Consider the following 26,558-nt stretch of genomic DNA (forward strand, 5'->3'; position numbering starts at 1 on the left):
ACAAGGAGAAAGAAGTTTCCCGGTTCGAATCCCAGCTTGGCGAGGGTCTCTCTGTTTGGAGTGTGCATGTTCACCCTGTGTGCCAGTTTTCTCCAGTTCATCTGACTTCCTCCCACAGCCCAAAGAAATGCAGATCGGGTAAAGTTTAATTGGAGACTCTAAATTTCACCATGAATAGTTCATTGGCTCTGTGTGTTGGCCCTGTGACACACTGCCAACCCAGGCTATAGCAGGAGAGTGGATGGATGTGGATGGACGGATAAATAGATGGATACTTTCCACCATAAATATAGTGGCAATAAAATCATAAAATCTGTTGACAGACAGCCCCGTGGGTCTCACACAGCGATAGAGACACTGCTCCTGAAAAAAGATGCTGCCTGTAAGTGGATTATTTACAACTCTATGGGCATAACAAGCAAAATGGGATTTGCCTCCATTGTATTGAGACATACAAAGACATTTGCAAATGCATGTCCTAGAATGTTTTTTTGGGGGGATCATTTCGGTTGAACCATGAAGGAGTATTTACACATTTTTAAAAATCTATACATTTTTGCATTCCAATAGGATTGATATGCAGCTTCCAACCACTTAAATTGCATCACACATTTCTGTCTGTCTTCTACATCTTGTTGAGGACATGGCTGACAGGTCATACTGATGCAGCAGCTCCCATTAATTCAAATGCTTAGCAGGGAACCTGCTCAAGGCACAAAGCTCATGCATCTATATCCATTGCAGCCTTGTGCTTGGACTAATGAGCGACAGGGGGACTTCAAACAATCATTTTTTTCACGAGGTAAACACACACAGACACACACACACAGTCACACTCACACTCAAAAGCAGTATTTCAATTAATTAAACCTGTCTGTACTTGTGTGCCGCCACCCCACCCCCACCCCCCGCCTTGCTTGCCCTCGGGGAAATCAAATAATTAAGGACTGAATACAGATTTACTCTGCCTCTCTTCATGTGTCTCACGCCTCCGATGGTGTCAGTGAGCGAGATGTCATCCCTCTTTCTAGTTAAAGTCTGATTTTGATGTATAAGGTGGGTTCAGTTTTGCACCCTGACCCTGTGTTCTTTCAGGGGATGATTGGCAGGAGGAGGCTGGGAGATCAGACCTCGAGGAGGCAGAACAAAAACAACCGAATTATTTACGGACAGATGAATCTTAAGTGTAATGTGCGAGGTCAGAATGCTGATGCATTTGCAGCAGGTGTGGTCCGCACTATACGATGTCCAATGTACTAAGCAGTACATCCCTAAGCCCTCGCAGTTCATAAACCCGCGGCAGATCTCTGCTGCGAATGCTGACAAAAGATTCTGTTATGTCACGCTTCCTTAAATCAGCTGTCAACGTGATCCCCCCTCCATTTCTAAAGTTGGTGATTGCTTTCCCAATAATGTCCCGCTGGCTCATCGATCATCCATGTGCCACTGATCCCTTTAAGGACTTCGGCTTCTTGTTGATCAGCTGATGCACCCAAGAAGTGGAACGTTATTGGCTTTCGCCCGGGAGACAGTTTGTAAACATCCCATCAGACATCAGCATGTGCAGATGGAGCGCCGAGCCGGGGCTTGATCATTTTTACTGCATCGATGCCCCGTCAAGCATAAATAAAAGCGAGCATGTTTGATTTGCATCCACACAACAGAACGAGTCCGTTTATTTACTTCCATTGGCATTTGAACAAAATCAATTGCCAGACCAGGGTAATAACCAGGTTTATAGAAATTCTGGATTCATGAGTCATTCACCGCAAAAATATATTTATATTTTATCTGAGGTCTGGTTTCAAACCTTCTCTAAACTTTCTGGGGAAATTCTGAATCATTCATTTACCTAGGAAATAGCCAATCAAACCTTGAGTCATTTGTAATTTTACAATATTAAAGAAAGAAGTTAATTAATTCGTGATGATAATTCGTGTAATGTGCTCAATTTGTGCGGAAACGGACAGAGCCACTTTCAACAAAGAATTCACCGTCCACATGGTCCTCACAGACCACTGACGTTTAAAGACCAGCTGCTTTTCTTTTTTTCTTTTTTTTTAACACAACCGCACGTTTGTTGTTGACAGAATCTCTCAACTCTGCACTGCCCACTAGTGGATGTATTGCTTAACAACCATACCAACGTGAAGGACGGTTACAACATTTGGAAGGGACGCTTATCTTTTCGTACGTGAAGGCATCATAAACGATCCTGTGTATTTAGGTTATAAGCACCTGATTAGCTTAGCTTAGCATATAGACTGAAAATGGGGGGTAACAGCTAGCCTTGCTCTGTTTCGGTAACAGCACCTATCAAGCTCAACAATTAAATTGTTATTTCTTTTATTTAATTATATTGGAAAACAAATTTGTTTTATTTGGTTTGTGGTGTGGTGTATTGCTCCGATGTCAAAGTGTCTCCTCAGTTTGTCTGGAAACCTCAGAGTCTCCAGACTACTGCCTCCAGCTTTATATTGAACTAACATATGTGTGTTATCGATCTTCTCATGTAACTTCTGTCGCACTAGAGAATAAATTCACTCCCAACAATGATGAACTATCCCTTTAACTTCTGTTTTTCTAAAAACCTCCAGAAGAGTTGCACTGGGCGTTTCTCCACACATCCTCAACAGCAGAAGCTATGTTCCTATACATCAGACGACTGCATCTACTCCTGCCTGAATAAATACACATCGATCAGCCACTACATTAAAACCAGATACCCGTTTTAATGTTATGGCTGTTTGGTGTAGGACTTGTTGTTTTTAATGCAGGACACACAAGAGCTTTTCTAGCTCATGTGTCAACAACTGCAGTTTCCTGTTTAACCCTCAGTGGGTTCACAACCTGCCCGTGACCCCGTGTGCTCGGAAACCAAACTCTGCTGATGATTTTAAGTAAACTGTGTCATGGGCTCGAGCCTGGAGGCCACAGGGTCCCTGCACCCCAAAGCAGTCCACAGCCTCTTTATCAAACCCTGGCAGCTCCTATTGTTGTTGGCAGCTCACTCCCGTCCCCTGAGCTGGAGGGATTAGGTGAGAGTGAGTGAAGAGGAGTATGGGGGCCAACAAATGGAGACCCTGCCGTGTCCTGCATCTCAGCGGGGAGTTGCTGACGGCAAGGAATTAATTAAGGCAGGGCAGATGGGGGGGGCACGGAGGCAGGTAGACAGAAGAGAAGGCCGACTGCCTTCACACCTCATCTGACAAAGCAAAAACAGTCTGATCCAGTCATCATACATCCTTCCTCTGCCTCCGTCTACTCCCTGTGTGTCCATCTCTCAGCAGCGTGGGGCCTCAGAGTCATAACCTTAATGATGAGTGGGATGGGAAACGAGAAGCATCTGCTTTCTGCGTGACACGGAGACCCGGGGAAGACTCCGTGCATGCTCCACGTCCCTGACTTTCTCTGCACCATTTCATTTTATCACGAGGCTAAATTTAGCGATGAAAGAGACATCTGAACCCGAAGTCCCATTGAGTGTGTGAAGTTTCAAATGAAACAAAAACCACCACCACAAAAAATGAAGCGTTTACAGACGTTACTCTTTAGAGAAAGAAAGGGAAAACTTTTTTGCTATGCTACTGCAACGGATACAGATTTTTTTCCCTCTTGTTTTCCATCCAGCATTTATTTTTTCACAAGGACACTGCTCTGTGTGAACATGTGGAAGACAACAGAAGTGGAGGAAAAAAAATCTCCTACATCAGCAAAAAGAGACAGGCTCCCTTCAGCCCCACTCTGACCGTCTGGCTGATGACCACACGTGGCTTCTTCGCTCAGTCAGTGACCCACACACGCAGGGAGTGCTGGTCATCGTTAGGGTACTGTGAGAACGGTCAAACGGAGTCCTCTCCGACATTAATTCACACTGTAACTCCGGCGGATCTATTTGTCCATCTGTCACGAGGGAAGATGGGAGCCAGCACTGCAAAGCTGGACCGATTATCTTTATGGTCAGCAGTCGCAGAGGTCAAAAACTTTTGGATGCATTTGTTTATTCCCTTTGGCACCACAGAGCCTTGAGAAAATGAGATTTCACTGTGATTAATGGACAGTGTTTGCTTAAACAGGAGAAAGGGAGAGACTCAGAGCGAGGAGAAAACACAGAAAGACATAATTTGAGGGAAAGACAAAGGCTGACAGATGCTAAAAAGAACTCCAGTTCTAGAAAATCCTCCTGTAATAAAGTTGTTGCAGTGTCATCCTGGGTATTTTCTAATCATATTCAAATTGTTGCACCATATATTCACAGTGAATAATCCAATGCACAATTAAAATTCAGTGATTAGTCTTTTTAATTCCAAAACCGAGTCAACAGAAGGAAGCACATGAGAAAAAGCTGTTTGCAGGATGAAAGTTTTATTATTAAAAAAAAGTAATCATGTAAGTGTACAAGGGAATATCCATAACCATTCATACAATTTAATGTTCCTGCCACTAACCAATAGATGGCAACAGGGGCTCGCTATCATTTCTAATGTGTTATTACATGATACAGTTCCTAAGAGAATGGGAACAGCGTCTAACTAATGACGGCTCACATCCAGCTTTCTGGATTTATATCCTCACTAGTGTTGTAAATAATTTCAGCAGAGTGATTCCAAGCTAAATGTAATGCTATTAACTTTGTGTGCTGTTAAGATCCAATGTAAATACTACATGTAAAGCTGCTTTCAGCTATGCACTGAACTCCAATCATTTTCCTGAAATTTTACAGAGTGGTATGTGAAAAGGTCTGTGTCAGTTGCTCCGGACATTTTCCAGAGTTCACGTCTGAAACGGCTTAAGTCTGATAAAGGAGGAGACATGCATCGAGTGCACACTCATACTTACTTATGGGAAAGAATGTAGCACATTCACTCGATGGATAAAGAAATGGAAATAAAAGGTCAAAATAATACATGCTTGCTTTTTCCAAGTGTGTTCTTGCATATCACACGTACATTATGCTCTATTAAAGTTATGAAAATGAAACACACAAGGCACTCTGCCCTCAGAATCACCCCTGTTCCTGACTTTTAATGCAGTCTTATCCTGGTAGACACATAGGAACTTGTTGAAAATGAAAGTGGTTATTGTTCAGCCTTGGGGATGTTACTTTTAACACGTGAAAGTCTTGCACACCAGGTTCATAAAAATGCAAAACTCATACAACAGACAGGAAACAACAGGGGGCGAGGGGCTGGGTTGTCTCGCTGTTTGCTGTCATGTCTTCCCAGACACAAAAATAGTCCTCTTGTTTCTGAAATCGCCCACATGCACAGCAGCACCCAGGGACTCTCATATCGTCTGACAGGTTGGACGCAGCCTCGAGTTTGAAGAGTGAAGTCTGTATGCCAGCAGTGGAGGCGGAGTCTATTACCTCTCCCTCATCACCTATCATCAAGGTGTCAGTGAGCAAGGCACCAAACCCCCAGCATCAATAGACTAATTTAACCTTAGTAATTTAAGTCAGTGGTTTTCATTTTAATTGACAGTGCAATGCTCGTTCTGAACCTGCCTGTTAACTTGTCCTGTGTTAATGCTCCAGAGCTGCTTCAGAATTATTCAATGTCATTAGTGAGTCCTCCTCAAATAGTTCTGCAATTAGCTGTCACTTGTTATTGTTTTTGTGCAGAGTGTTTTATAAACAGTCTACGGTGGAGATTGAAGTTACAAAGCTTTGCGTTCATCCTACCTGGTTTATCGGCAATAAAGATTTCATAGTCAATGTTTTTCATAAAATGAAACTGAATTTGCTTCATAAATGATTAACTGCATTTAATTTGAAGACAACTTGCTAAGGAGACAGTGATTCTAAGAATGTTGTTGCCATGATGGAGATAAGCACCAATAAATGTATTTTTCAGAACTCCACTTTCTTGGGCAATTTCCATAGACATGCCAAGTGTGACGCCAATAAGATGAACAGTTTGTGAAATATCTGTTCCACAGACAGACAGACAGACATTTGTGGAATTAGTAGGTAGATGTGCTAAACGGAGCCTCAATAAGCAACTCTTTCAAAAATAGGTCGCCCTTTATCACCCTAAGCTCTTTGGAGAAGGTGAACATCCCCCGAGAGAAACTGATGCTTACAGTAGGTTCATTTAGCTGTGTACTTTGTGGTAGATGGAGGAAGGATGAGAAATAAATCTACCAGCTGGAGTCCCGACGAGACCCAGTGGTCCATCTGGAAAACGGCTCAAATTGGAGAGGGAAAGACCCCTGTCAGGCACAAAAAGTATTTTTTAAACAAGCCACAGAGTCTAAAACTTTTCATCAGATTCATTTCTCTTTGTCAGATTTGTACATTTAATTTCCTCTCTACTCAAAAGTACGTTTTGCCTCTTGTGACTGTACCTGGAGTCTCACTGCAGAATAATGCATGTGCAGTTTGACACCAGAAGACTGTTTTACCATTTATCCACTGAAAGTTTCTCCGTGCTCACCTCTGAGTTGAACACGTGTACATCTGAGGTAGTTTGAAGCCGTGCATTAACTGAAGCCTCCAGTGTACACATACACTGATGCTGAAATGTAGGAGACATTATATATTTGCATATTCATGCGTTTTGAATGAGGGAGAAGGAGTACATGCTTTTTTGGGGGGAAAAACTACATCAGACAGAAATCATTATTCAGGGCTGAGAAGTTTTATACGTCCTAAAATGTGTGTAGAGGATACACCACTGAAGTCAGGCAAAGTGATGAAATAGATAAAGTGATGACATATTTAAAATATAATTACACTGAAATACAAGAATATATTTTAAAAATAAAGAGAGATGCCTTTCAGAGCTGTTTAGAGCAAAAATGGCAAAATGAGGAATAGATCTATGATTTCTGTCATCTGATTGGCTCAGAGACACAGTGGTCTACATGATCTAAAGTGAACTGTACTAGAGCCACACCCTTGTTTTCTGCAAGAAGGGCAGCCCAAGAGGAAAGCATGAGGCACGTTTTATCAAAGCGTTAAAGCACATTATTTGTGTTCAAAATAAATACATGTTACATAAATTATAAATGTTGAAAAAGCAAATTAAATATTAATATATGTTAAAATATCATATGACATATATTAGCTTTTACTCTGTCCATTGGGGGTTCTGAATGTAAATAGAAGGAAAGAGGGAAATTAAGAGTGAAATGCTGTTTTCGTAAATTTTTCTAAATTTTAGTTCTCAGTCATATATCATCATAAATATGCAATATGTTTGAAAGCACCACTTCATGTACACAAAGTAAACTCTACTGAGCAGGAGGGAAGATTTCAGACTTTAACACAGACTCACACAAAAAAGAACTTCAACTACTGTGCATTTGCATCTGACTCCTCTTCATCCTGAGGGAAGGGACAAGCCATTCTTCCAGCTCTCCAGTGTTACTGGATGCCTCCTCATTAATTAGGAACATGGAGTGGCGAGTCCACCTTATTAATTACTGCTCTAAGCTGGAAAATAATTGGAGCTTCTGAGAAGGTAATTCAAAAGAGGCAAGCTCCTTCCAAAAAAATAAAAAATACTCTTTTGAAGGAAGCGGTTAAAAGACGCTGGCTCTGGACAGAGACGAGCCCGATTCCAAGGCTTGTCTTTGAAACTAATGAATCACAGTATATCATGGCCTTGCAGCCAGGAGTGAAACAAGAAAGGTACAAAGGCTACAGTTAACCTCAGCACATCTTTTGCTGGGAAATAATGTCCCGTGGTCCTGAATGAATTTTAAAGCATAGCGCGTGTGTGTGTGTGTGTGTGTAGACTGCACTGTTTTGAAGCAAAAATATCCCAGATAAGAATACTGAATCTAACCCAGATGATGTCATTTGGAGCCAGAGTGTGTGCAATAGCGATCAGGGGTTGGGGCCACGATATTGCAAATAAATAATGAGACCAAATTACCTTATAAACAAACACTTGAACAAACATCAGTGTGATAACTTCCTAAAATAGCAGAAACCTTTATTGAGAAAAAAAAAAGTAATATTTATTTAACCTAGATTTTTTTTAGGTTGGTCCATGTCCCATCTGTTAACATAAGGTGGGTATATGACCTTTTCTGCAGCCAGCCTCCAGGGGTGATTGAGACCATTTGTTTTTGGCACTTGGAGAGCTGTCATGGCGTCCATCTTTATAAACAGTCTAAAGTGTGTTATACAACAGTGACACTGGTCTAAAACCTTTCATACGACTGAAACTGCCTAACTGACATTAACCTTATCACTTTCAGAGATTTAAATATTTAAAACATAAAAAAATGTGTCTGAAAACATTTAACCATTTCAGACAAGAGCTAACTTGAAATACAACTAAGCAGCTCACAGATTTCGCCTGACAGTGATTTTACTGGTCAATACCAGAAATGAACTGAGCGTCAAGTAAAGATCTGAAGCTGTAGAAGGAGAAAGTTTATCCTGCAAAACTGTTGAAGCTGTTATTTCTACAGACATTCAAATCTGTAATAAACACATTTAATCTGTTCACCTTGAGTAAACACTGAAGCCCAAATGAGAAAAAGTCTTTCCGTCGTGTTTTATTTCTAACTTAATGACTCTGGGAAGGATTTGATACACTCCTTGTCTCCCTCTTGGCCTAATGACAAGAGGAAGGATTTGATACACATGGGTGTCTTTGGATTTGACGTCCCTTAAATAATCTGTGTGTGGCTCTGCAGCATTGGACAATAACTTTAGGAAGGAGATCACAGGGATGCCCTTTTCTTCCTGTAGAGGTTGGTTATTTGTGCTGCATCTTCAGCCTTCTGTTTGTTCAGTTCCCCAGGAGAGGCTGTTTCCTGTCCATGCCTTCATTGAGACACAAGGCCGTCTTCGTTGAGAGAATCATCAGGTCACAGGCCAGACACTGAGATAAGGTGTTAAATAACATTCCTTAAAAGCAAATCCTTAAACTGGGACACAAATTGGGTCTGGATGCTGTCCAGGCTGCATTTTATTATTCTTCTAAACACTGGAGAGATAGAAGAAGTTTGCAGTTAGGCCAATCACTCAGGAAACATATCCTGTGCCTGCCCTCTGTCCAGGGAAAAGACCAGATTAAAGAGTGTGTATGCACATACGGTATGTGTGTTTTTCATGCAGCACAAAAGATTCCAAAAGTTAGATAGCAAACCCCTCTAGGCCCCGTATTCTTGAGGCTAAACATCATGATGAGCAGGGAGAAAACCCAAGTGCAGGCAACCAAGAAAATCCTCGACCGAACTGACAAGCCCCAGGCCTCCTTTCTCAGATCCTGCAGTCCATTAGAAAAGGAAACAAGGATGGAGAGCAGGCTGCCTGCTAAGCTTGGGATTCATCTTGATATGCCTGGAGGCCCTCCATTCAAAGCCACAAAGCAGCAAGTGCTGTAAGAACAGCTTGGTCAGGAGCGCTTCCATACCCAGTGGTCAAAGCTCAAGCACCGTCCCTCTAGTTGGAATGAAGTCAAGCTCCAGTGCTTTTCTCCCCCAACAGAGACATGAAACTAACCGAATGGATGCCTTAACTCGTGTAAGAAAAATAGATGACTACACACATGAAAAGGTAAATGGATATATAAATATACATATATATAGCCAGTGTTGCACTGGCCTTCAGGCAGATGCAGGGAAATCCTGGTAGGTTGTACATGAGAGTGTGATGCATCCATGTTCTGGGACTGGGTTCCCACAACCAAGTTTCATCCCTTACTGACCCGACCGGACTGTGGGGTCCAATATTCAAACGTTTGATTTAATGTAAAATGACTGATATTGTGTAAATTTAAAATTTTTGTGGTCTAAAGGAATATTCTGGATTCTTACATCTCTTCTTACATGTGCCTTTGTCTACACTGAGGCTCAAATTGGACCTAGAGCATTGTGTTAAAAGATAATTTTGTCCTAAAGCTGAACAATTATAAATGTTTTAGAAAATTCCTCATAGCTCTTGTGAAAATACACTTATACTCATGTGGACGAACTCTTTGATGCTTTAAATGGGTTTAACAAAGTTCACAAAAGCATTAGTAATACATAACATTTGCACTGTAGGGAACTGGATCTCTAAGGGTTGGGGGAGGGGGGTGTACAGCCTGCTGATCAGCTACCTGGATGAAAACCTGAAGTTACTACAGGAGGGGATGGAGGATCTTTTTAGAGCTACATAAGATTCAGCCAGGTAGTTTTTCATGGTATCGTCAGAGAAGATACAGCATTTGCGACTTTGATCAAATCTGTTATCCTCTCCAACATCCTCTGACGCAGAATCTAAGAGTATTGTAAGATTTATGTGTTTGGCTTTGAAGAATGAAGTGGGACTACCCGTTGAGGAAGTGTTGTAATATCAACATGAACTTAAAGCTTTTTTCACTGTTTTTTTCTCTCTACTCTAACCACAGAGGAATACAGCAGTTAAAGGCAGGGAAGGCCTGCTCTATTTGAGAAGCATTTTTTGTTGGATCTCTTGAAATCTTCTTTACATCCCAGCAGCAATGAATAAATGAAAAGCTATGACAACAGTGGAAACCAAAGGGTTGTAAAAAGCTCATCCCATCATTTTATTGGTCCCAGGTGAAATGACTGAATGAACTACCTGCATGTCAACCTATCTATCTTCCCTGTCAGAGTCTTCTGCACCTCCAGAAAGTGTTACAGCATCTTTGGTAGAATCCGAATGCGATAGCCTCAGTCAGGCTCTATTCAGGCATTGCCTGATCCTTCATGTCTTTTCAAGGCGTGGATTTGGAGGGAGGTCTGAAGGAAATGGCTTGGATGACTTTAACATGTCTCCTTTCATGATTAAAAATACATTTACTTCGAAAATCCAGCAACTCTTCGTTGTTATCTAAAGCACTTGGATGACTAAGGAGCTGCTCTCCTATCTATATCCAAGACCACAGTCTTATTTTGTCATTTTATGTCCATTATCTCTCTCTCTCTCTCTCTGAGTCCCTACTTGCGTGCAGATTTGCTGCGCTTGAAACTGTTTGTCCGCACTTCAGTTCATGTCCATCTCCTCACACTCACTCAAACTGCAGCAGAACAAACATATGTGAGCTGTGACTATTTGAGAGAGTTTTGAGATAAAGCATTGCTAAAATGTGAAATGAAGAAATAATGCTGTCAAAAATGAAAGCCTGTGGTATTGGATAAAGATAGGAAAGAGGCTCCATGACAGCTAAGCAATGTCTTTTTTGAATCTGAAGAAAGAGCAGTATATGGGTGTATTACAGTGGCAGCATTTTTTACATGGAGAGGGCTTTGATATTTCTTTTGAACCATAATCTGGAGTGCCAGTTCACCCGGTTGTCAGGTTGCTCAAGGCAGCGGCTGCCCTTTCCATCCCAACAACATGCTGCTTTTACAGGGTGTCAGGGGATGTTGTAGGAATATCTGCGCCCTGATGTCTTCTACAGTCCTTAATGTCAAGGAGCAGACACACCAAAGAATTGGCTTGCAAACACTTTGTGTAGTATGAGTAGTTTTCATCATTTTGCAAGCTTTTCGAAATGCAATGCGAGTGCCGCTGACACTGCACAGAGCAATTCTAACTGCCGACATCTTCTCAGATATTGATTGGAAAATGTGTCTCTGTTAAAGTAAGAAAATGTACAATCAAACAGTCTAATGATCAGTGAAGCCGTTTTCAGATGTGAACTCTGGAAAGTTGAGTCTGGATATTTTCTGGTGTTTGCCTCTCACAAAAGAAGAACACAGAAGAAGATGCATCCACAATAAAATTCACTGACAGCAGCATCTGCCCTCATCACCAAAAGTCGAATTCCAACTCCACATCTTAGTTGGTGCTTCTACATGTATGGCACCTTGTAAAAAAATCTGTCGCATCTTAGAAACATCATCAACACACACAATTGTATTCCTGTATTCTCACATGGGGTCACTTGGACATTTTGCAAGGGGGCTGGCAGGAAAGGTTCTGGAACACGTTCGGAGCAACTGACTCAGACATTTGCTGAGAGCAGCTAAATTTTGTCCTACATTTCTGATTCTCTGAGACATCAAGAGAACCTCAACACTGACAGGCTTTTGTGACACAGCATCACACACGTTTTTGAGTTTAACCACGTATTCACATCCATTTGTGTCACCAGGCTTGAATTTGCAGCTATTTGCATTCTCGCATTGACCTTGTATGTTGCCAGGTCACGTTTGGTCTGTAAAATATCAAAGTCTGCAGGCCTGCCTGTGGACAGATTTTGTCCAGTCCAACTTGACATCTGAGTACTCATGTAAAAGTGCAGTTATGACTACTGAGCTCTCCTGGGTCGGAACATCAACATGTTGATTGGCGTTGCGGTTGCTGCGATCCCATCATGAGACGATATCTAGTTTCAATCTGTTTGCTATAAAATTTTCATGTACTCCAGCCTCTCTTGGCAACCTCTGCTCCCCTCTATTACACAGCAGGGGTGATGTGAGTTCAGACGCACCGAGAGCACGCTCACCTCTCTGTAACGTAGAAATTGGCATGTTCAGCTGTGCGGAACACCTCATCTGTGCTTTGTTGCCAGCGATATTTATTGACAAAGACCTGAGAAAACACAAATGAATCCGGGGTTCCACTCAGAATCATCTCATTCTGGGGCCACGTTTTTCTTTTTTCTCCTCTTCCACAGATGCCGGCTGTGTTTGAACAACTGGGTTTCATCAGCGGCAGGCAGACGGTCTGCCAGCAGCCTCAGACATGAGCCTTCACTTCATGTCAGCACAGCAGGTTCAGTTCTGGCTTTGTTGCACTGATCTGTGGACAAACCCAATCAGCAACACACATCCTCCTCACCTGCTCGTCGTGATTCATCATATCGAGCTTCGGTTGAGATTTTCTGAGACAGTACGTCCACCTATCACAGATTGGTGTAAGAAACAACAGATGATGAAAAAAAGTCATTACACCTTGTTTTCCAGACTTGCTGAAAGTGTTGAGTAAATTCTGACAGATTGGTGTTTGGAGTGCTCACAGGTTTGTTTGAGTAAAGTCTCTCCATCATGCTCAAGCTCATTAGAAGGATCTAGATTGCCCCTCTCCATCGTCGCTGTTTGTTCCTCTTGGCTCCGGGGCCCGAGCTCGGCTTCACGTTTAATGCCGCTGGACAACGATGACAGCCACGCTGAATGAGGATCATGTGGGTGAGGCATGGGAACCGTAAGGTGTTTTTTCCCGACAGCAGCTGAAAGGTTTAGATCGCTAATGTTGAAATGAAATGTTCTTCCTGTAAGAGGAGCGTAATTCCCTGCTATACATGGGGGAAAATTTGACAATCTGCAAGTCAGCTTTGCAAAATCCCCACCTGTGCAGGAACAGGAATGTTATTCGACAGAATGACTGAGTGTGATTTCCCATCAAAATATTTTCAAAGCAGGTAAGCCATAAAATTGCAGTCGCTGGTGTTGAAAGCTTTGTCCCACAGTCTGCAGGTGGAATTTACATATTTTAAGTGTGGAAAACAAGTGAGATTCATGGCTGACTCTGGCATAAAAGCCCATCCACGCTCTTCCTCTCCCCCTTTGCTCCCCTCTCCCTCTTTCTCTCTATCACACAGAAAGCTCTGCTTGTTCCTGGTTGCTCATGTGTGGCAGCAGCGCTGGATAGAAAACATATTGCTCCATCAATCACATCCCATTCTTCTCAGCAATACACTCGATTCACCGGCTGTCTGAGGCCGGAGCCACATTCACTCAGCCCTTGTGTAAAAAATGTGCAGATGACAAATATTCCTCTGAACAGATCCAGAGCCACGTCTCTGTCAAAGTATACCTATTCCGATAACGTGGTTTCTTTCAAATGATGCCCCCCCCATCCTCCCTGCCACTCCCAGACTGGCTCTGTTTTGATGGTATCTTACTACAGAGAGCGGAGTGTATGCTGCGTTCAAACACAGCCTCCTTCTCCCCTGTGTTATACGGCTAGATCAAATGAAAAGATAGAGGGAGGAGAAGGAGGAAGATGTCGGTTTTCATCAATGTCTGGCTGATGTATTCAGGAATATCTGTCTTTCAAGTCTTTGTTTCAGCACACACAAAGACCAAAGCACACAGAGCACTGCCATACCAGCACTGGAGTCGTCCACTCTCCACTTTCCCTGGTTATATGTTACACACAGCTTGGCCACACAGCCAGTTGCAGCCCCCAGGCAGCTTGCAGACGCTAGCATTTCTACTCCAGGAAGCGCTCAGTTACGAGCTAAGGCCGAGTATGAATTGAGCGACACTTACTCGTTTTTTTCCAGAGCCAGGAGCAGCTGCTCACCTTCCGCTTCAATCAGGAGCTTCAGTGATGCAGGGTGACTCTGAAGAGAGAACAGACAGGAGCGGAGATGAGAAAAATGGCCACCGGAGTCAGGCGCACAGCGGGTTGATCGAGGAAAGAAGCTATCGAACTGTTGATTTCAGTAAATTAAGTTATGTGTGGCAATAAAATGCAAAACAGGAAATAGCTCTTTAAAAGAATCTTTATTTAAATCCTGATGAGGCTTTGACTGAGCCACCCAGCACTGAGAGAAAACTGTTTCAATTGATGAGAGCAGTTGAAAATCCCTGTGAAGCTACTTTGCATCTTAGAACAAGAGCAGAGAGGATTATCTTATGTTTCTATTCCATTTGACATTAATCCTGCTGAAAGCCACGAATCCTCGCACCCCTGCGTTACAACACTGAGAGGGGCCGCGTGTCTCTGCTACAGTCAGATGAAGTGGAGCCGAGTGGTACATCACACACACAGCATGTTGCACTCTCACTCAGGTACATGAATGCGAAATAGAAAATTCCTCCTCACATTCTACATATCAGTTGACACACACACACACACACACACACACACACACACACACACACACACACACACACACACACACACACACACACACACACACACACACACACACACACACACAGTTCAATCTGGGTCAACTGTGGCAAAGAGCTGCTCTCGGTTAAGTCATCCATCACTTCATGAGAAGAAGAATGTCTAGTGGATCATAAGGGGATGTGGAAGCAGAACACTTTATGCAGTATCATTGCACAAACCATGTGGGACTGAAACCTCCTGCTATCTCCTGTTCACACATGCTTTCCATGTGCACGCTTTCACCTCTCCCACGCTGCATAGTGTTTGTGACAATTGCACGGAAAATACACAAAGCAGTTAAAGGAGTAACATACTCAAACGATCATTTAATTTCACCTCCATTGAAGTTATTCTGTTTTTTTCTCGAGGTAATAAGATCCCAAACAAACCTTGTGGCACCGTGACGGTTTAGTTAAGCCAGAACAAATTAATCCACAAATGAATTGCAACGTGGAAACTTGAGCAGTGTTTTTAAGTCTCTTTGGCAGCTGCAAATTCTGTATTTTTATAAAGTCTGGGATTATAACACCCAAACAGAGCCAAGGATCCCAAACATTTCATTAATGTTCCAGTGTGCATGTGGTGTTTTCTTCCTTGCTGAGATACTGTACAGCTGTCTGTGCATGAAATGTGCTGAAGTGAACACAAACAGGCACGGGGCTGATATCTCTGCCTGCCTGTATGTTTCCCTACACACTTTAACTCAGCAGACACGTAGTGCTGACACATGAGCAGGATCCATTATTGAAATACTTAGATGCACGATGAAGTTTAAAGATGAAGTTGAAGACTGCTGATTAGATATACAGCGGGTCCATCAAAAATCGAGATGCAAAGTTAAACATGAACCAGTCCAACCTTGCACTTAATTTGGTTTTGGAGATTTAATCCACTTCAAAATGTTTATGCAACAGGTTTAACAGTAAACCCTGATTTTCACAGATTTAAGAATTACCACTGACTAAGGGCTTACTGATTTTTTTTCTATTCTCAGAGTCATTGCCAAAGTGGGGCCAGAATGTTTTTAATTCTGCCCCGAGGCTGCTGTTGGACAAATGGCCATAGGGTCGTTGAAATCAAATTGGTTAATTCCTTTGGGATCATGAATGTGTTCAACAAACTCCATGCTGATTTGCACGTTCGCTGATGAAACACAAGCTCAGAGACGAGACGAGAACTTGTGAAAAGTTTTGGAAAATTGGGTCTTGAGTTTGCCTTTAACGTGCAAAGAACGAGACATCATTTGGATTCATCTTCTGGGGACCATGAATATGAAACCAGGAAAACATTTAAAAGAAGCAAAAATGAGACTCTAAATAAATATTCTTCACCTGAGGTTTGAACGGGCTGATTGGTTTCCAGTCTTGTCCAACAAGCTGAAGAGGCACAGTTGTCCCATAGTGTTTCTGCTTTGCTGTTGGCGTGTGTTGATCAGTCGTGCTAAAAAGATTCCCTGTAAAACAACAAAAAAACAGAAATGCCATGTGAGAAACAGAGACTTCCTCCTTCACTCTAAACTCTCTCAGCATTTGTGAAACCAGACGGCGTCCATTTTTGTGGACACGAACAAAGGGAACATTTTACAAACAGACGTCTCCCCAACAATAATGAATTCCTCCCCCACCATTTAAGGCCTGAGCCTGGTGTTCATTAGCAACACAACCTGACAGTGTAGCTGCCTTGTGATATAAAGCTTGTAATATAAAGTGTCACTTAAACAAAATCCAAGTGTGTATTTGATGGATTTTCTGTCACAGCGCACAAATAATGCTCTCTGAATGTTTTTGTTTTTCATAACTGACGATTATTCACGCTGAAAAAACGGCATCTCCGATACATCCTCTCTGTTCCCCCAGCATATGTTCACCACCTTCTCGTACAGGCAGAAAGCGAGTCTCCCTCCTCCGTCATTAAGGCACAATTACAACATCGCCAATTAGCACTCTGAGACATTAAGAGACAGGGACCATTGGCCTGTGGCAAAACTGTAACCGCCCCCCTCTCCCACTCGTGCTACATAAATCTCAACAGTTCGTCAGGAACGGGGCGTTTCAAGCGAAGAGGAGCTCGGCTGCTGCTGCTGCGATAACTCCTAACACAAGGCTAGCGTCCAGGATGCAGTGCAGGGATTAGACATAGCTTTGGGGCATTGTTCCCAGCAAGCTTTTATCTCCGCTCTCTGTGTTCTGACAGGGTGTTAACTGAGCCTTCGGATGGCAGCAATTCTTGAAGCTCTGGTGTGTTGCCAGTCATTTAAGAATATATCCGTCCCCAAAATCCAATGCCGACGTCCCTGAGCCTCCCCGAGTTGGGAGATGAACTGGCGGGGGAAAAAAACAGCCACCATCCTACAGATAAACCAACCACTTATAAATGAGACGGAGGCGAAAAATCTCTCGTAAAAAAGTATATCATGAGCGCACAGAGAGGCAGAATGCAATAGTGAGCCACAGGAGAACATTGCTAACAGGGTTTCAGCAGTAATCAGTTCTCCGCAGCGGGGAAGCCATTTCAGAGCTCGAGTCTCTTACTAAAACAGCAGGAGATGTTGGCACCATTTGTTCCAGTGCAAACATCCTAAATCAAATGTTTTACTGTTTTTTTTACTGTTGTTGTTTTCTCCCACTGATTCTCCATCGAGCATTTCCAAACAGCAGGGAAACAGATTTAGTTTAAGGGTGATGTCATTGACTTGTGAGAAGTGATGCGTGTGGTTTGAACATAATTCATGGTGCGTTTATGAAATTGAAAACTTTGTTCCTTCCTCAATTCATTTCAAACACATACAAACACACTCAAAGGGGGGGGGGCGCACTCTTCACTGATTATTATTACCAGCAGATTCAAGGCTTTTCCTTCGGGGGTTCACATCCCTTCAGTCTCTCACATGACTCACGCAGCCAAATTGCTGAGTCTGCTTATTATCCTGCCTTAATAACCCAGGTCAGGCTCAGCACTCCCCAGCTGAGCTTTGTTCTGGTTCTCCTCTGAGGAAACCACCATTCTGGAGTTCATCACGGAGTCGCTCCAGCTGATAACAAAGAGCCAGAGGTGACCAGCTCAGCAGTCTTCATCCAGCTCCGGCCCCGATGATGAGAAGCAGGCTCTGGCAAGGACGGGACGGCGTCGAGTACACAACAGCGGGAGAAGCACCCTGTCCTCATTAGTCTTCGAAAAAACACACACACACCGTCTGGGGGAGGTGGGCATGCTGAGTAAGTGAAGAGAACGCATGGCAAGATGGATAAACACAACACGTGAGGGGGAGAAGCTTTGACAGCGTAAGGTCAAGTCCACATTTAGGTTAGACGATTTATAAACGGCACACAAAGTTGGAACAGCCATCGCCTCTTTTCTGCGGCATGCTCCACATCAACTTTGAAGATGAGGTTCACAGCCGCACTGTATTTGGATCCCCGACTTCAAAGTGTGCAAGTGAATAACCATTTTGTTAATGTAATGTTCTATGCGCTTTAATTCCCAGTTATAAAGGGCATTATATTAGTGGAAACAGTCTGCAGGCTCATTTCTTTTCCATATGCTTGGGAGAGACCTTCAGTGAAGTCGGCGCATGGGTAGGCTGTGGTGTGTGTGTGTGGCTTTTGTTAGCTAGACACTTATAAGGGCTACCAGAGGCACTAAGGGAGTGGTAAAAGTGGGGACCAGATCGTGAAGGCTTATTTATATGTTCAATAAAGCAGAGTGTAAACAGAGGCCTTAATAAAGCAGAGTTCTGGCCACGATCAGCTGCCTTTATGCTCCAGCGTACATAAGGAGAGCTTGTGCCATTTATATTGCCTCGGTAAAGCCAATACTTGTCGGGAGGATTGCATGTCTGCGTACGTGTGAATGTAACTGAGTGTGTGTTTGTTTGACGGTGGGTGAGCGAAATGTGATACAGACCAATGACTGCATAAAGCAATGTTGTAACAAAACAAAAAACAATTATGTGCTCTGTGTGTTCAGTCGTGGTTTTGTTGTTACACACACGGTTACATTGTATATGACTGGTGTGGTGCAGCATGTACACTCTAGGATTGAGTGGATTTGCAGATCAGGCATCGAAACTCCAAAGAAGAGTTGAAACTTGATTTACAACTAGCCTGTGTGCAACTAGCACTGAAAACTCACATCAGAAAGGTTTGCATGTTCTCCAGGTACTCTGCCTTCTTTACCTTTTTCTTGAGGGAAAATTGGAGATTCAGGATTAAAAGCATTATTTTCATTATGATGTGGGTCAGTAAGGTCTATTAGAACAGATGTCACGTCAATGTGAATGTCTATGCCAAAGGTTTGAACTCAACATCTACCCAATGCTTTCTGACGTGAAACTCAGAATCAGTGCTTTCTGGGGCAGTGAGTGTGCAGCTCCTGATGGTATTTCACAGTGAATCATTTCCTAGTTTTATCAAAGTTCCCAAATTAATGCATTTTCCACAGGCTGTGAGCTGTCGGTCCCAGGGAACAGATGAACTTCCTCAGGTCTTTGCAGATCTCAAGACATCCTTTCTTACCGCCCTTGCACAACTTCCCTCCTTCTCTTCCCCTCCTCGCTCTGTTCCACCCAAACAAATCAACAACTGTTCAGCTTTATTAAGCCCCAGAGCCTGCTTTCTCACACACCGACCGCAACTCACTCTTTGACAGGCATCCATGAAATAATGTATTCATAACAGTCTTTGCTTTTCCAACACAAATGCCACGCTGTTCTTTTCATGTGCAGGCTTGATGAGGCCGTGCCCCTTCCTCCGAATGTGTGCGGGTCCTCACTGAGATGTGGTACACGCACATGTGTGTGTGCATGAATCAATAAAGAGCACTCATGATCACAGTCACCCCCCGTGTGATGGCTGGAAAAATAAAAACACAAGGACACACTCCAAAGTCACTTTCACAGCAATTCTCTCCAATCTTGAAAATATGTGGGATTACAAATGAAAAACAAAGCCTTTGGCAGCTTGAAAAAGAGACTCAACATGCAAAATCCCTTGTACGGTACAAGTACGAGTGTGGAGGAGACACTTGAGACAACTCCAGCATTGTTTGACATGTATGGACACTTAATACTTACTAGTCAAATTTGTGGGAAGAAATGCACTTGAAATATGAGCATGTGGAATTAATTAGGAAAGGGTGATGAGTTTAACTTGGACGGTTTCAAGAAGAACTACGATCCAACTGAGACAAAGTCTTTCCCTGGTTTCACATGGAAGCTGGTTCTTAAAAAAGAAGACTTTTTCTGTGCATGTATCCAGAGATATTTTTATCCAGATGCAGAGGATGGCTCTAATCGGAGCACCGACTGAGCTGGAGACATGATCCAGCAAAAGAATCTCGGCCAAACGTTGGTTCTGACGTCAGGGGAAAACTTGGTGAAAGCTTATGGCCATTGTTCATCTAATAATGGGTGATTGACAGGCATTTTAACGAACTCAATTTATCCCCAATCAGCGCGGGTACATTATGCTAATTCAAACAGAATGGTGATCGGGAATAGAATGATGAATGATACATTGACAGGACGAGCCATCAAGCAGACAGTCTTTCAATAATGACCTTGAAAACAAAAGCAGTGAACTCTGCAACCTTTCTTTATCTTTGCCTCTTCTTCATCGCCTCTATGCCTGTGACTGATCATTAATGGCTATCATTTTAAATCAATAATCCTTTTGTTTAGAAAAGGAAAAATATAAACTGTGATGTCAAATTGTTTGTTTTGATGAATCAACCGCCTGAAGGATAAAAGGACAATGCTCGTGCTATGTTCCATAATGTTGTTACCATCCAAGCAGACATCATACTGCATGTACTCATACTGTGAGTAAGTGACATGTAATGGATTCCTCTCTCACGCAAGAACTTGTCTTTTAGCCTTTAGTCCGTATGCGCCCATTTATTCGGATCCACACCAAAATGTAATGAGTTCTTCCAGCTCCTATGCTGCATCCTTCCACCAAATTTAGGTGTAATCCGTCCAGTAGTTTTAGCGTAATCCTGCTAACTATCAGACAAACAAAACATAACCTCCTTGGCGGACATAATAAAAAGGAGAAGCAGGCCTTAACGTCTTGACCTCTCCGACCAATCTTCGCCTCGTTCCCTGTAATTTGTCACATCAGCTGTAATGCAGGGTTCATAGGGATTACAGAGCAAAGGTGAAAAGTGCCTGGTAATCTTTGCTTGACTCCACAGTAAACACTGGACCCAGCTGGGGGGATATTATGTCAACAGCATGAGGGTTGCACTGGGAAGAAGAGAAACCTGAAGGTGACATCATGGTCACAGGAATCTGCACCCACTGGAGAGAGGGTGTACTTACATTAAATCTAATAAGGTAGCCGGGTGCCAACAGTCACAGCAATGAGGGTTGTTAATAGTTAGATTTATTGGTGGATGATGGATTTTAGAGAATATTTAGGGTCATAATGAAGCCATTTAACACTGAACTCCCTCTGCTGGTGAAAAGCCCTTTTGTTCTCTCTCTTTTTCTTTCTCTATCTCTCTACTCCCACCTTGTACCCTAAACTCATTTACGGTCACACAAGCCTGGTGTCAGGACGTAATTACTCTATGGGAAATAGATGGTCCTTGCAGCTAAAATTCCCCCTGGCTCAGCAGGAGGTTAATGTTGTCCAAGAAACCAGTGCTGTTACGCCTCCAGTGGGTGACACCGTTACGAGCCACCCCCACTACCCTCAGCTGCAAAGGCTGTGCTTGCTGCCTGGCATGGAGCCTGTATGCCTCAGCAACAAAAGGTCAGAGACAGAGAGAGCTTCAGGAGCGGAGCTGTGTGAAAGCTTGGAACTCCTCTTGGTCATGGGAAGCACATGTCTGGCTCACATTCAACACACAAAAAAACTGCAAAAAAGATATTCAAAACAAAACCTTGATAGACGGAGAGAGAGAAAAGTGGGGGCAGATGCAATGTCATCACTCATCATGTTATCATAAGCTGTTTTGAGAGAGGAACTACGGAAAAATGTCCAGGAAATTAGGTCCTGATTGTCCGTGTCAGACGTGTTCATAAAAACAGTTACATACGGAAAATTCAGGCAAGGGCTGGAGTCTGGACAGAGCATGCAGGAGGCAGGACGTATACATTCTGCTGCTTCATAAGAGACAAATCTCTTGCTGTCCCTGTATCTTCTTTGTGCATGGAACCTCTTATCAGATATTCATATTCATCCAGTGTTCAGAACATAATCAACACACTTGCTCACTGTGAATTTTACGAATATTCTCTTGCTGTATCGGCTCACTCTGACATTCTGCATACATCTTATGAAGGGCCTAACTGGATAACTGATGGAAAGTATCGGGAGCAACCTACTTTTGCATTTTTACACACAGCCCCTCCAGAACATTTCAAGAAAATGTGCAGACTCCAGTACATGTCTGAAAGAAGCTATACAGTATGTATGACAACCATGTCATTAACTCAGACTGACATTACTGACAATAGCAAAACAGACTCAGTTAATTAACTAATTGATTGAGCAAAAGTGATAAACATTATCTTTTTCTGGCCGTGCAAACGAACAAATCCTGAGAGGTGCCTTTTCATTTAATACTTTGTACTCTTGAATTAGTAATTTAATTTTTTTTTCTTAAACTGGTCATTTGTGAGAACTTATTCGTTTTTTCCTCCAGGACAGCAGGTCATTTGTTTCACCCTTGTAAATTAAACGTTTGATGATCTGACAGCTTGAGCTCTAAATATATGAAAATGAAGAAATGCTCTTTTTATGACACGTTTGACAACCTGAAAATGAGCAGCCCAAACTTTTTGGATCTGTCAATGTTTTACTTGAAACCTTCTTCTACGTGAAGCTATTTGACATAAAATATACATCACAGGTCCGCCTGTGGGACATAACTCAGACAGACTCAGACAAAGCAACTGGCAGCAGCAGAACTTCCTTTGGGCCAATTTGTTAGAAACTCACCCAGGTAGGAGGTGACCTGTCTTGTTACTGTTAACACGTCTGACTATTAGGAAACATATTGCTGCCATGTCCCTCCTCGTAGGTGAAGTCTTGGCAGATGCTGTGTGCCAGGCTGGAAGATAGATCATCTGGAGCTCAGACATATTTCTGTGTTTCAAATCCCAGTGGAGGACAATGAATGCATGTACACATGGAAGCTAGTCAAACCGGGGAATGTTTCCCTTAGCACTCACAGTGCGGAACAGTTGATCTGGAATTGCAATTGGTTCCCATTCTATTGAAATTCCTAATGCTTCATGCCACCTACACTTTACTGGCATTAGGCTACTGTGTATTAGACGCCAGAATTCAAACCTTGCAGAAAAACAAATAGAAAGACACTGAACGTCTATTTATTATCATTATTATTATCTGGTGTAACTAATTGTCCATGTTAATTAATTAATCAATTTTAAGACATCTGCTTAAACTACTAAGATATTTACACAATTCAGTTTGAGAGAAAGAACAGATTAAGTGTAAAAATAGACTTAAACAGCACAAATCCTTACTTTTATATTGACAATGGATGTTATATGTTAACATGTGTTATGTATTAAGCTAAAGTGAATTAGAGCTTCCCTATTCAGGAGACACATACATCGACCACTCCTTTAGGGCGGCCATGGCTCAGCGGTAGAGCAGGTCGTACAATAACCGGAAGGTTGGCAGTTCGATCCTCACTCCCCTGTTTGAAAAAATTGATGAACTGACAGCTGGTGGGGTGGCAGCTCATCTCCCTGCCAGGACCGAGGTGCCCTTGAGCAAGGCACCGCCCCCCTCCCCCCAACATCCACTCCCCAGGCGCTAACAACGGCAGCCCACCACTCCAGTATATGTGTGTACATGGCATCTGTCTATGTGTGTTCCTGTGCGTGTTTCAACAGGTGCCTGGATGGGTTAATTGCGGAGGATGAATTTCATATAGGCATGTAATAATGTTAACATGACAATAAAAGTAAATCTTCTTTAAACGTCCTTCTGTTCCTTAACAACAGATCCAATGGGCAGATCCTTTTTGGTACAATCTATCCCATGATTCATTGAATGTTGGTGGTGAATCTAACTAGCATCTATGTGGGTAGATGAGCTGCATTAAGTGCAGTGACTAAAGTAGCCAATATAACTAAAGTACCAAACATTACGATGGTAAGGGACTAAAGTACCATCAAATAATACTTGCATAACTTCTTGTGACTTGGTGGAGACCAAACCGGAACAAAAAGAAGAATAACTGTTGGGCTTTACAACCACAAGGGGGCCAGCAACATGTGTTCAAAGGAATGTGGATGTTGCTGCTAGAACAAACGTCTAGTCCATGACAACTGTAAAAGTCACGTTTTGACTTGTCACAACCAAAAGTCAATTAAAGATTCCATCATGCAGAGTAGCCAAGCCCTGGAACTGCTCAAGTAAAGGGCACAGTTATTATAAATGTTATTAATTACACCTGAAGTGACAAGTGAAAAGGTTTGTGCCGAATAATGGTTGTATTTTTCATATTGTTGTGGAGAACGGGTTCATAAAATGTCAATGCTTTCTTTTGTGAAACGCTGATGGGATGAGACTTTAACCAAACCAGACAGATTTGACATTGACAAAAGATACAGGATCTGAGCCAACTGGGCCGTCTGACCAGAGCCAAGGGGGGGGGGGGGGGGGGGGGGGCGTGCAGAGCTCAACTATGACCTGGGTTGTCTGGGGTGTGATGGTCCATTGAGAAACTCCAGAGGCAGCATCGGGTTTCAACTTGTGTGTTAAGACTTTCTGCTAGGGAGGTCAAATGAGTCCAACAGCTTCGAAGAAATGATTGCAGCACATGTGGGGTCAGGACACCAGAGCAAAGTCCAGCTACCCCCCCCCCCCCCACCCCCACCTATATAAATATCACCACCACAGAACAGCAACTGGTTGATCAATCTGTCTCATGCACAACCATCACACTGGCCGACTCTTCTTACCAGCCTGAAGGTCTTAAATAACCCGAACAATTCATCTGGATGACTATTCACACTCAAGAGACACTAAATGTCTTTGACTGGAGATGGGTCACATCATGGTGATAATGTCTCTCTGGGGGAGGACACTGTTTGTTAAAGGAATGTTTTACTGTAGTCCAAAAATACATTCTCAGCTCAACTTTCATTAGTCGGAGCGCGCAGCACGAAAGCTGCACGCAGCGCTCAGGTGACAGATAGTCATGTTGGCTGAAGCGGTGCAGCTGGCTGGTAAAATACTGGCCGACAGAGTGTCAACCATCGGAGGAAATCATTCACAAATGATCTCCGGATAGGACAGGAACATGCATGAGACAAATTTGGAGAGGAACGACGACAAGAAAGCAAGGAGCGGTGTCATGAAATATGTATGTAGACATGACAACGCATGGAGATCTTTTCTTAGCAGCCTTGGATTCTGACAGCAGAGACAAATGTCCACAGTCTGGAGACAAAGTACAGGCCGCGCTAATGATTCTGACTTATGTTTTAACACAAAGTGAGAGTACGACTAATTATTTCTCATTAATAAAACAGTAGTCTTGTCTATTAAAACGAAAAGTAAACTATTTCATTCTCAGGTTTTCTATTGTCTGGCCAATGACAAACAGAAAACAACATTTGAAAATGGGAATATTGGGCATTTGGTTCTTGATTAAACCTAAATTGATTATCAGAATTGTTGCAAATGAAGGTTTTGAACATGGTTATTTCAGCCTTTACATGAATCTAAGGTTCAGGGGTATAAACAAGCAGTTGCACCCTCCACCATTTTTATCTCAATCAACACACATCACACCCAAGCAGGTAAGTGTCTTGTCGATACACCCATTCAAAGTCGATGGCGGTCTTCGACAAGCCTGGACCCTTGGGGGGGGAAACAGACGCATCAAGGCTCAACTTCTGAATGCGATGATGAACTGCTGATGAATAAATGAACGACTTACTCGTGCTTCAATCCCCGTTTTACCCACTTGCCCTTGCTGGTAATTAATTCCCATGATTCCACACTGCTAGTGTAGTAAGATATAAAAGGTTTTTTTTTTTTTTTAGGCTTATACCAAACACCACCGCTCACCACTGTTTCTAAAAAAAAAGTTGTGTGTGGTGTCCTTGTTGAATCGGCACCTGGGGCGAGGAACACATGGCGACCGAGATGTCATGAGCCAGAGCCGCGAGGGATGCAAAACAGAGAGAGACAAACGCACACAGGAACACAAACGCACACTGACATCACATTTGCTCACCAGCAGCTCTTTTTAATCAGTTGCTGGGAAGTCATAATAAACACAACCCATCCAGCACTGTACACCAGGTTTCTGAAAAGCTACTTTTGGCTACTTAAGTTCAACCAACAATGAGACTTTTATTTCGTGTTTGCCTGTAAAATAAAGAAAGTGAAGTATGTGTGAAGTGCCTCGAAAAACCGGAGTACGCTTGAAGCAGCTGTGACAAATGGCTCAAGTGCTCCCACTGATTACCAAAGAGAGGGGTTTTTTCAGCATCATCAATTATGCAGCGTCTCCTCTCCTCTGAGGTGCATTCTGGGTGGACTGGCAGATTAAAATGTTGCATTCATGCACACAGAGGAGGGAGATAGAGGGAGGTGAATTCTAAACACTGGAGATGTTTCATTCTGGCCAGACGTGTGTTAAGAGATCTGCACTTTCATAAAACATGATATACCCATAACAGCCAGTGGGGGGCATGAATAAAGAATAGAATAGAACAGAATGGTAAAATGCAGACAGGTTA

At 42.8% G+C, this 26,558-nt stretch overlaps 1 protein-coding gene across 1 annotated transcript in view; it reads right to left on the reverse strand.

The window, feature by feature from the left end:
* Window positions 1-26,558, reverse strand: part of LOC109627143 (disintegrin and metalloproteinase domain-containing protein 12-like) — a 74,095-nt gene that overhangs the window by 46,491 nt on the left and 1,046 nt on the right. The window contains exons 2-3 of the mRNA XM_020083555.2: window positions 16,153-16,274; window positions 14,191-14,264 (exon numbers count right to left, since the gene is read on the reverse strand). Coding sequence (XP_019939114.2) covers window positions 14,191-14,264; window positions 16,153-16,274 — 196 coding nt within the window. The remainder of the gene's footprint in view (window positions 1-14,190; window positions 14,265-16,152; window positions 16,275-26,558) is intronic.

Source organism: Paralichthys olivaceus, chromosome 21 (assembly GCF_024713975.1).
Source record: "Paralichthys olivaceus isolate ysfri-2021 chromosome 21, ASM2471397v2, whole genome shotgun sequence".
Lineage (NCBI taxonomy): Eukaryota > Metazoa > Chordata > Actinopteri > Pleuronectiformes > Paralichthyidae > Paralichthys > Paralichthys olivaceus.